At 38.0% G+C, this 12,040-nt stretch overlaps 1 protein-coding gene across 4 annotated transcripts in view; it reads left to right on the top strand.

Annotated features, from left to right (window-relative positions):
* The window catches only part of CBFB (core-binding factor subunit beta), a 42,343-nt gene that overhangs the window by 19,276 nt on the left and 11,027 nt on the right, over positions 1 to 12,040 (top strand). For 3 of the 4 annotated variants that reach the window (XM_065662107.1, XM_065662106.1, XM_065662103.1), the window contains 2 exons: positions 4,003 to 4,119; positions 9,135 to 9,230. In XM_065662107.1, coding sequence (XP_065518179.1) covers positions 4,003 to 4,119; positions 9,135 to 9,230 — 213 coding nt within the window. Of the gene's footprint in view, positions 1 to 4,002; positions 4,120 to 9,134; positions 9,262 to 12,040 lie in introns of all 4 variants that reach the window. The other variant, XM_065662105.1, reaches the window with a different exon arrangement.

Genomic DNA, 12,040 nt, shown 5'->3' with positions numbered 1-12,040 from the left:
AAACTACTCTAGCAGCACCTTCTCATGTTGATGGTGCTGTTTGTCCTCTATACAGATAATCTGCCAGGAGATAAGAGTGTTTACTCTTGCTGGTTGTTCAGTCAGCAAGCAGAATACTTATTCTAACACTAAAAGCCTATTCCAGTGAAGTAACATGTCTACTTTTCTCAATTAACAAAAATGTAATGCTACTCTGATTTGCAATAAGAGTTTGAAATGGAAGACGCAGTTTGAAGTGAAATTAAACTTCTGTAAAACAGCCACCGAACAAAAACTCAGCTGGTATAAGCTAGTGAAAATTGCAGATACCAATACGTGACATTTTACCTATGTCTCTAAATCTGTCAAACTAATTAGCTTTGGCTGTGCAAGTGTGTGGAGAATGAAGGTGCAAAATTAAGGAGAACTTACTTTGTATAATGTACATTGTTATGTATAACAATGCTTAACTTAGTTACACATCTGTCTGCTATCAGTCAGTAAAGCTGTACTTGGTTTATAGGATGGACTGTACTCTGACAGGAAGCAGCTATAAAAATATATTTTCCTCATGTATGCTCCTGTAATGTTTCTTTCTGTAGCATTAAATTCATTCACTGAATATGAAATTGGTAATTGCCTCACTTCCAACCCTTCCTCCTCCCTGCTGCTCTCTAGTGCTTTTCATTTAAGGGTTGAAGTTTTCCAAGACTGACTTCTGGATATTATGAAAAGCACCCAGAGGTGCGGGTAAGATTTATAAAGTTATATAAATACAGTTAAAATGGGGTTAGCAACAAAACCTTGAAAGAGTTATTGTAACAAAGGCATCCTTTATCTACTTCTAATCAAACTGTATAGCTCATTAATACTAAGGTGTTGTCGTCGTAGAAATAATGTGCCTTTTTCCTTTGTTTTTTTTTACTGTGACTGTCTTAAGGCAACTTACACAAGTTTTTAGAAGACAACTGCTGGATTTTGAGGTGCCATAACAGATCATGAGCTCCTAGACAAGAGCAGTAATTTATTAATAATTCTGTTAACTTCGGAAATTGAAAGGGAACTAGCAAGGCTTTTATCTGAAAAGAAGGCAATTTGTGGTTAAACTGTTTTGGCAACAGCCTTAGGTGGTTTCCATCCTCCAGAAAGAGGAGACTGGGGAAAAGAAGTCTAAATTCCTTTCTCTAAAATCAAGGAAAAAGCACCAGTGTGCTTCATTGTGTATTTTAATGAGAGAAAAGTTCCTGCATATGCGCGTCTGGTTTCAATGCGAGTTGTACTAAATTTGGATGATGATACAGTATTTTTCAAAACTCAAGTATCATGCTAATGAATTCAGCCTTTCAGAGATGAAAACTATGTATTACCTGAGTTCTGAAGACCTGCCAAATGGTGTGAGGCTTTCAGGGCTCTGATTCAGGAGCAAGGGCAGAGTACTTTATCTGTAAAGGTCAGGCTGAATGCCAGAGGTTCCCCAGCTGCTCTGTCAGCAGCTCAGCTGTTGGTCAGCATGCTTGGGACAGATAGTAAGGCATCAGTAATCACATCACCTCTGTCAACTTGTTTCTCTTTTCCCCCTTGACTTCTGAAGACTTTCACAGAATTTTGATCGTTGCTCAGGCTTGCAGACGATGCTTAAGGCATTGGATTGGGAGTACTGAGCCCTCAACAGCTCCATCTAAGCTACGTGCTGTTGCACTGAGGTACAAAGTTTGCATACAGTGCACTAGTAGTGGCAGTGATAAAGGTAACTGAACAGCCACTGAAACAAAGCAGTTAGTGTTAGCATAGTATTCCTTGTGGAGGAAACAAGCAAAAATTACTCTGCTTCTGGATAACTTGAACAGTTACGTTTTGTCATCTGCAGTAAGTCCCATGTAAATTTTTATGACCTAGGCTTTTGTTGTGGGACAGAAGGGTAGGAAAGGCTAGGTGAAAGGTAGACCCTTAAAGAAAGATCAGCAAAAATGCTTGTTTGCTTCCTCGAAAAGTAACTAGCATTAGAATACAGATTGTTTTGCCTTTTCAGACCTATAGTTGAGTGATGCTTTTTTCTTTAGAATTATTCTGCATTCTTCTTAGAATTAGTAAGTCATTCTTTTCTAACAGCCTCTTCCAAACTGCTTCAATGCATCTATTAAATTGACTGTGCATACTTCATTTATTTCTTGCGAGATGAATGAGTGAAGATGGCGCTGAAAGGGAGTAATGTTGTATTTCTTACATTTGAAATGATTAATCTTGAAATGAGGGCTGTGGGAGGTGGTTTCCTGGTAGTCCATGTCTTACTCATGCTGATTCTGACACCTCTGCTTGCAAAGGCTCTTGGCTGGTTGATCTGCACTCTTCATAGTGTGCTGTCATCACGGAAGACATAGGTGTGATGACTTGCATAGCTAGTCTGTGAATAAAGGACAGAAAACGCCCGCTTCTCAGTGGAGACCCTGCAGTAGGAGAGCTGATAGGAAGAAGATATGCTTGACTTAATCTTACTTGATCATTAAGCTACTGCATGTTTTACTAATTAAAACCTCTAGAGTACGTCACTTCATACTGAAGTGTTGTAAGTTGTAAAAATCAAGCTTGAAGATTAAATGTGTATTTTCTTTGGCAAATAACATATGCTTGTCAGTTGGTTTTTTTTTGTTAGTTGTTCCCTTTCTTCCACTTACGGGTTGCCTTTCATGTGTTCGGTACTTAGTTTTACCAGGACAGCCTTAGTGTTAGAAAGGCTTATGTTCCTTCTGTGCCTCCTGTGGCTCTAAGACTTTGCTTTTTCTGCTTGAGTGACCTTAGCTGATGAACATGGAATGGAGCACGCTGGCACAGTTGGGGTGCTTTGAAATACACTGTACTGCTAAACATCAATTATACTTTCAGGATTTGCCAGGGAATGAGTTTAGAACTATTACAGGAGGCACTGTGTGAAAATTCCCCTATCTAGCTGGGTCACTTCTCAAGACTGAAAAGCCTCAATAGTGTTTTAAATGCTTAGGCAGTCTTTAAATGTGAAGAGTGTACAGCCCAGCATGCGTGGTTTGTCTCTCTGTCAATTCAGCATAGATAGACTTCTGTTCCATGAGGAGTTTTGACTTGCCAAGTAGGCTGAAATGTCTCCTGAGGGTTGATTTTTCTTTACAATTTAGGGAATTTTGCTGTGGTGGACTTTTTTTCTTTTTTTTTTAAGACTGATGTCATTAAATATGAGTCAAACTCATTTACTGTTGTATTTGCTTCTTTTTAAATTTCCTGTGTGGAGATTAATCTCTGGTCTTTGGAAGGGGAAATACTTCTGCTTTAAATCACTGTATCATATGCCATTATCTAAGATGTAGGGCCTTAAGCTCATGCATTATTCCTTGTTGCAGCTGAAGGCACTGCACATTGATGCTGCAGATGGGGTTTGATCATGTGGTGGTACTTCTCTTGAAAAGCCTTTCACAAATGCTAGGGTAGACACAGGAAGCCTAATTTTAGCATGGTGTGTGTATGTATATTGTGTTTTACACAACTCTGACTAGTTGGTAAATTTGAGGAGGACTGAAACTGGTGCTTGTTCTTTGTTGAAAGAGCTCATGTATTGGGGTATAAAGTCCAATGCTGCTTGGTAATAGGAAAGCATGTGCTGGTTTAGCCATTTAAATGTGCAGTAGAGAATCCTTCCTGACTGGCAGCATTCCACTTTCTTTGTGACATGGAGCTAAGCTGACAAGCAAAACAGTTACTTTAACTGAAAGCAGTAACATAATTCTAACCAAATCCTGGTGCACACCAGTTTGAAATGAGAACACATTTTAAATTTATTCCATCCAGTACAGTAGGCAAAAGTTACAGCACTCACTTGATTAAAACGAGTTCTTGGAAAGGAGGCAGGAGAAACTGTTGAGTGGAGTCTCATGTTACCAGCTGGTTTGGAAGTTCTTCTGAGAATATGTATAGAAGCTTCCTGCATCAGTATTGTCACTGTGCAGGCATGTGTCAAATGCTTTTAAATTTATAGCATCTGTTTTGCTTTTATTTCAGGTGTACTTGAAGGCACCTATGATTCTTAATGGTGTTTGTGTAATCTGGAAAGGCTGGATAGATCTTCAGAGACTGGATGGTATGGGCTGCCTGGAATTTGATGAAGAGAGAGCACAGGTAAGAAAGCCTGCCCATAGCTACTGTGCCTTAGACATTCTTCTGTTCTGGAAGGAAACACACAGTCAGGTGCTGGCCACACGTTCTAATGTGTTTGTTTCCTGCCTGCACTTTGAGTACTAATTCCAAAGAAAATTCACAGTACAGAAGCTCAGAAATAAGTGGTTGTAGTTAAACCAGTGTTTTAAATTAGATCAAAATATTAGGGGCAGGAATCATCCATAGTTTACAGCTTTGTGGGTGATTTAGCACTGTTCCTATGCTAGAGTAGTTCATCTTGAAGTATTTGAAAAGCTATGTCTGTAATATGTAATGATTCAACTGGCTAGTCTGTTTTAGCAGTTTATTTTAGGGTGTTTGGGGTTTTGAAGTAACTTTTTGTTTTATTACATATGGGGGAGGATGAATAGCATTTTATCATCTCTTCATTAATGGCAGTGGTCTCTGCTCTGTTAAGGTATGGCAGTTTTTGAGAACCTACTTCCTGTCTACTTACTTCCTACCACCAAAGTGACTGTCTAGTGGCTGAATTTGTGGACATGCACAAGAGCAAAGTAAACACAGATGAAATTAAGTACATATCACATATATAAGGTTCACTTACTCAGCTGTAGGATTCCTTAATTTAGTTGGACTTGAGATACATCCTTGCTTTTGATACGTAGTTTTGTAGCAAAGCTACCAAACTGATAACTAGAATCAGCTACACCAGGTTTGTGAGGGCTTCCATACAGTGGATAGTAAATGGAGTGTAGTAATGATTTCAGTATCTTATTTTGTGGTGAACTCAGCAGTTCATTTCTGTAGTTTGATAATTTAGAAATGTTATAACTATATGAAGTCAAAGTCCAAAGTGAGTCTGTATACAAGGGTTTTTTTTTGTTTGGGTTTTTTTTTGGTGGGTTTTTTTTTTTTTCACTATGGAGGTATGCATAGCTGCAAGCGTTGGGGTGTCTTGCCTCTCCCTATCTTAAGAAGTCAACTTGCACGTTAATGAGATCATGTCATTGTGACTATGTTCTGGGTTAAGTAGAAATACTTCGTGTCCAAATAGTGTCTGTGAAATAGTCACAGCCTGGCAAGCTTTCTTCAAGATTCCTAGAAAGAGAGGGTATGCTATGCTATTCTGAGAATATTCAGTGCCTACTTCTGTTAATCCATGGGAAAAGCCACAGAACCAAGCTTTTACTGGAATGCTGCTATTTGCTGTGGCATTCACTTCTTCCAAAGCTGGGTGCTGTTATTTTGAGCTAGCCAAGTTCCAGTGTGCTCCTTGGAGAGCTAACTGCTGTAGATGCTGTTGATTAAAAGACCTTTAGACTGTAACAGCTTCCACAGGGAGGTCAGACATAGACCCATGAGGACTGTACAGAATAAATGCTGAGGTTCTTGAACTCCAGCTATGAAGTTTGATACTTAACATTTAAATCACATAACTTCTGGACTGAGATGAGACTGATCTGGATGTGCTCTCAGAAGCAGATATTGTCATTCTTCTCCAGAATTGGATAGTTCCTGAAAAAAGTGGGAACCCTTCCAAAAAGGGTAATCGGGTGACTTGTGGGTTCAGTTTTCTTTTTAATTTCCTGATAAATGTCTTTGCATGCTCTTGGATTATTTTAGTTCCTGTATATGCTTTTTTAACTACACTTGAGAACTCCTTTCTGTTGCCTTCAGAGAGTGTTTGTGCACTGAACGTGTTATTTAGCCTTTTGGTGTGTTTGGGGTGATTTGGGTTTTTTTTTTTTCTTTTTTTGGGGGGGGGAGGGGGATGTTTGCATGCTTTCAGGTATCAGGACTCGGTTGAGTTTTGTGTACAGGGTGCTGAGCTGGAGGTATTACATGGTGTGGTTCTACAGAGGTACGCTTGCCCTCAGTTGCAGTTGTAATTTGTCTTCAGTCTGTGCTTCTCAGTGATTGCAGGGAGGTCACTGGTTGTCTTATTTGCTGCAGTAGCAGTACCTAAAAATTCCCAGTGTCATAAGGCACTAGAGACACAAAAGTAGGTGCACCCTTGTATTTGTCAGTATTGTAAACGTTTGGGCAGTCTTCGACATTCTTCAGTTTCCTTTTTCCTGTATCTGTCATTTTGCTTCCTTTTTTTATAACTGTTTTAATATTGCCAGTGGCAGTTGACTTAACTGCTGACTTTGATACCGAAATAACACTGATGTCAGAATGGGTTTACGTGCCTCGTAGTGTGCAGTGTAGTGCCTGTGGGTACCCACTTGTCTTTTGTAACAAGAGGTCCTGTTGGCATTCAGACGCCCACCCATATGCACCCTATACTTCTGTTTTCTAGAGGGCTTTCTCTTATGCAAATAGAAACTCCTAAATAAAACAATCCTTAATTATTTATTAAATATTTAAATCCTAATATTAAGTGTTAATATGAAAAAGCCTTCTTAAATGGAAACTCAAACTATTGCATTTTCCTATCTTTTACTACTTACTAATACTGTGAACGAATAAATTTTATTTTTGCTGCTACACTTAGGAAATTATACTAACCTTCAGGTCAAAAATGTTTCAGAAAGAGAAAAGACATGCATGACAGTGGAGTATTTAAAATTTAACTTTTAAGCTAGTGTTCCTTCCATTTCATTCACAGCCTGTTCATGTCTGACTACTAAGTTGTCTTATTTTTTGTTGAGAGGCCCAGATTCAGATGCTTGTTCAGACTTCAGTGGGCTAACAGACAAAAAACTTTGCATATGTGCTTGAGTATCTTTCACCTTTTGGGGCTGAAATTTCCCTGGATTTGATACTTATCTTGAGAGTCATCAAAAGGCTGTTTCTGTCTTTGGCACTTTTGTATCTCTTCTGTAATAGAGCATTCTTGCTATGTGTAGTTAAAAGTGGTGGTTGTTCTCACGAAGTGTTTTCTTACCGGGCTGCTGCAGGAGAAATGTACATGAGTGGAGGAGGGGTGTTTAAGCTTCTCTTGGTTTTTGTTTGTCTGCACTGGGGGGTTTATTTTGTTCTATTTTCATGTTGATATAGCTCATGTTTTGCTCTTCTTTTTCTGAATAAATTCGTACCAGAAGCATTTTCACTGATTAAAACCAAGGTGGATAAATTATATGGTCTCATACAGCTGAATTCACTATGCTATAATTACTAGATATGAGTGACATTTTAAAAAAAGTTGTTAAATTCTTATTGTACAAGATCCTGAGATGTTTGTTGGTTTCTGTTATCACCAGGGGTAGAGCAGAATTTATTTTCTTTTATTCTTCAAAAAAAAAAAAGTTCTGATGCTTCCTGTCTCCCTTTTTCTCAGACGCTAGTAAACCAGTGTTTCAGCTGTCAACATGTGTTTGTTCTAGATGTCAACATACTGATTTTTTTTTTTTTCCTTATGTATTTCTAATTTAGTTTCTTTTGCTTATGACCATTTCTTCCACAATATTCTGGCTGAGGCTAAATGTTAGCCTTTTATTTCATGACCACTTTAAATGGTGGTAAAATGCAAAAACCTTATATTTAAAAAATACACTTTCATTTAAGTACATTTAAAAACAGGGTCAAAAGAAATAGGGTGTTAAACACACAATATTTGTAAATAAGAAATAAGGCATCTTTTCTGTAGTCATCTAGGAGACAAGCTTATGTATCTTATCTCTATCCTGCTGCATTATTAAGAACAAACTTACTTTCCACTGTCTGACCGTGGTTTCTATGCATGTGCAAACATTAAGCTGTAAAGGGGCATATTCTACTCTTAAAAATAGTAGGTAGTGTTAAAATGTTATCTTACTGGCAGCTTTAAACATTGCCTTTTGATGTAGCTTTCTCGGGAGCTGTCTGTGCAGAGTTGTTGATTGGCAGATGTTTGTATTTAAGTGTGTTAGGCCACGGGGGGCACTCATTCACATCATTTCACAAAGTAGCTTCAGGGTGCACGGTTGTGCCAGCGGCAAAAAAGGCAATTTAGTGTTCTCAGACTAGGGATGCTTTATCTTAAATTAAAAAATGTATGCACTTAATCCCTAGTTGGGCTCTTAACATGTGTGTGTCCTCTAACATTCAAGGTTAGGATTTTACTTCTTTAAAATAAAATTATTAACTTGAAAAAACGTTTGCATGTATGTGGGAATCATAAGCAGTGTTAGTAGTAAGTATAGCTGAGGAGTTGGGAGGAGGGAAAGCCAATACAGTATCCCTTACTCTTTTGTGGAACCTCTTTAGACTTGTCTCCTCCATTCTGAACACTTAAATTCTTTTGGGGAACAGAGCCATCTATTTTAATTCTAAGCAAAATTTGGGTTATAAAAGGTCTCTTTCAGAGAAATTTTTTGTAACCCAATTAACAATGGGTTACATAGTAATAACACTTTTTTTGCATTATAAATTCATTCCTGTTCAAAAGTCATTGTTGGAAAAAAACAACAGGGCTGTCAAACCTACAGGTTTCTTCTGTATTGTATGGGAATGTGCACAAATTAGTACAGGAATAACTTCTGCTTTGCATTTTCTTATGCATCTAAGCTTAAACAATTTAAATTTTACGTAAAGATCACAAACATTTCTACTGATGTGCCTTCAGCAGCTTTTGGTAAAATGGAGGGATTTTTTGGTTTGTAATTTAAATGAAAGATAATTAACATTATTTATATAATGGTACTGGTGAACTGTCTTAGACATACCTGTGAATACTGCCTTTAGAATGACTTTTATAAGAATAAAATGCATTGCGTCTTTCATATAACTTTTGAGAATTTCTAGCTTTAAAAGAAAACAGCAGCATTTTAAACTACTTTGGAACAGCAGGTCTCCTTTGAAAATGTGTTTTAGTAGTAGCTGCATTGCAGCTTTGGATCTCTACTGCATTGATGAAGGTGAGTATTATTTCATTAACCTATATTGGCATTTGCTGGAACTTGTCTGTATCCTAGCAGATTCTGTAGGACATTCTTGTCGTTGCTGTTAAGTGATCCCTAAAATTCAGTAGAAATGTGATCTGGTAGAAATGAGGATAGCCTCTCGTGTCACTCTCTTGTCTGCTTTGGTAGCAGGAGGATGCATTGGCACAACAAGCCTTTGAAGAAGCTCGGCGCAGAACTCGTGAATTTGAGGATAGAGACAGGTCTCATCGTGAGGAAATGGAGGTGAGGGTTTCACAGCTGCTGTCAGTAACTGGTTAGTACTTTCCAAAAACTTCAGATTTGTTTCCATTTGTTTGTCTGTACTGTTTGTGTGTTTGCTGTCGTTTAAAAATTGCAAAATACATTGTTTTTAACTCGTCAAATGAATTTCAAGTTTTGGAAGTTTTGGTAAAAATTCTCTGGTGTTTGTCCTTTTATTTTTTCTGTAGATAATCTCTTTGTGGGTACTTAAGCTTCAAGGGTACATTTCAGTTCATTTGATCACAGAACTGTTGTATCTCTCTCAACTGATACTTTAATAGCAGAGAAGGGATCTTTTCCGCCATGCAGTTCTTACAAACAACAGGAAGGGATTTGGGAGCTGTGGGCACGTAATTTTGTAGCTCACTACCCTGTGCTGTGGGAAACATTACCAGGGTAATGACAGATGCCACAGTCTGCTTTCTTTACAGGCTGGTTTTATTTTCCTGTCACATTTTTCTTACTGGCAGGGAGTCTTACTCCTCTGTTTCACCTGTATAGTTCCCCCATCTTATTCATGGCTTCTCTAGGGCCCCATGGTCTTGAATCTTTTTCCCTCTTGATGAGAGCAGGTATTAGTGGGATCAAGCAAAGAGGATCCAGGAAAGAGAATAGAAACCAGCTGCTCTGACATGTCAGAAAGGCAAGAGGTGTAAGAGGACGGGTAATGCATAAGGAGAGTTTGCAAGTTAAGGCAGGCTGTAGGGAGAAAACAGAAGCACTTTAAATTTCTTGCCCTTACTAACTTTGTGGTTTTTATTTCCTGCTTCATCAGTACCGCCTGACTTTACTATAATCAGATGTGATCAATATGCTGCTTCTTAGGTTTTCAGAAAATTCAGTTATTGTTACTACTAAGCTACTTTTCTGGCATCCTTATGAATAATTGAGATTATTAGACAGGCTTTCTTCCCTTCCAAGTACAATTGGAAAACATTGAGCACGAGAATGAGATGAGAAGCAGCAGATGCAAAGAACAATACCTCTCACTTTTAAGGAATGGCTGGTGTGCCTCTCCTTGCAAACACTGATGTAGCCAGCTCAGGTATCAGCTGTGTAGCTAAGGTAAAATCCTTGCCTTGGAGGCCTCACTGCAGCAACAGTTATTGCCCCAGCTCTAAATTACTGGTTTAGATCACCTACAGAAAGGAAGTAAAGGAAAAATCACTCACTTGAAGTATGTTTAAGGAGAGTGAAGAATACTGTCAAAAGGTACTTCAAATTTGTGATGTTGAATACAGGTTTTTAATAACTGAAATACATTTTTATGCATACTTCATATTTTACTGTACATGTTTAATGTGTATAACCAAGAGATCGTTTGCCTCAATTGCTTGCAGTTCTATAATTGTTTTTTTTTTCATCTCGGTTTTTCATTTGTATGTTTGGCCGCATGTTTGGAACGTTTACAGATGAGATTTTGCACTCTGAATCTTAAGACTGAATAAAAATTGTGATCTTTGGGGTAGGGCAGGGGAGAGAGCTGGGATAGACTTACAATGCATTCCTAAGGAGGAATCGGGTTTCCAGATGATTGTTTCCCTGACTTTCACTTCAGTTGTATTCTAATGCAGTGTTGGGGAGCATCAAATGAGCTTTGATCAGTAAGCACTTACATAAGGTGCTCATGATCATCATACAGAATTCTCAATCAAAAGTAATGTAGAAATATGTATTCCTATGTTGTAGTTATGGCCTATATAAAATTTTCCAGTGCTTACATGCTTGGTCAGCTTGTACCCTATTGACAGTTGTGTTGCTGACAGCTATAAAAACATTAGTCCAAACTGTATGGTGTACTGTTTGTGTAATTTCAGTAGTGAAATAGTGCCTTTGGTTGTACTTGAAGGTTTTTATGGCTAGAAAAGGTAGGTTCTGAGTGTGCTGAGTGAATTTTTATGTGTTACACTACACACAGATGAAGATACCCTAAGCATAATCTTTTCAATATGATAGCTATACAGCTTTCATCATTCCTAAAACTGAAAATTTTTCTTTCCTGCTAAGCTTGGGCAGTAAAATTCAGAATTGCCAGACCTGGAACAGGATCTCATCAGTGTTAATGATTATTTTAGAAATTGCAACACTGTATAAAATGACGATATTTCAGACAGCAGAATTATGGCTAAAATGCTTTTAATGGAGACCAGATTCTGCTTCAGTGGGGGAAGGAAGGGGAATCGTGCAATAATCCACCCACTCGTACTCAAAACAGAGGCGCCAGCTCTTTGGAAACATTTATCCACCCAAAGCCTGGCAGCATATGAAAATGATCAGATTCAGTTCTTTTTTTACACAGAAAAGAGGCTGTATAAATAACATTCCCTAGTCTTAAGTCCCTTTGTAGGCTTCTAAAACTAAGTGGTATATCCTTGCCTAGGAGTCATCAGTGAAAGCTGTTGGAAACAATACAAATGGTTTGTATGTGGCATTGGATATTAGAACGGTGATACTTCAAATGTGGGAGGAATAGCAAGTGCAGTAACAGTTTAGGAGTAATCACTTTACTAATTTCAGTTTTTAAGTATCCTAAAAAAGGAAACAAACCCAACCGAAAAAAATACCACCAAGAAAACCCTCTTGAGTTCCGTCAGGTTTGTTTGCCTTCCTTTCATCACATAATGTCACTTCCATTGACAACTTCATTAGCACAAAAGATCTTTAATTTTAATGAACATTTTCTTTGCATCTGAGGGCAGAATCAGTAGTGGGTGGTAACTTGTGCTTGAATTTCCAGAACTTGATCAGATTTCTGTGCAGTTATGGCACAGTAATGTAAATAAGTATGACTG

The sequence above is a fragment of the Lathamus discolor genome, chromosome Z (assembly GCF_037157495.1).
Source record: "Lathamus discolor isolate bLatDis1 chromosome Z, bLatDis1.hap1, whole genome shotgun sequence".
NCBI lineage: Eukaryota > Metazoa > Chordata > Aves > Psittaciformes > Psittacidae > Lathamus > Lathamus discolor.
The sequence above is the reverse complement of the archived record's forward strand: the minus strand, read 5'-3'. Positions and strand labels throughout refer to the sequence as shown.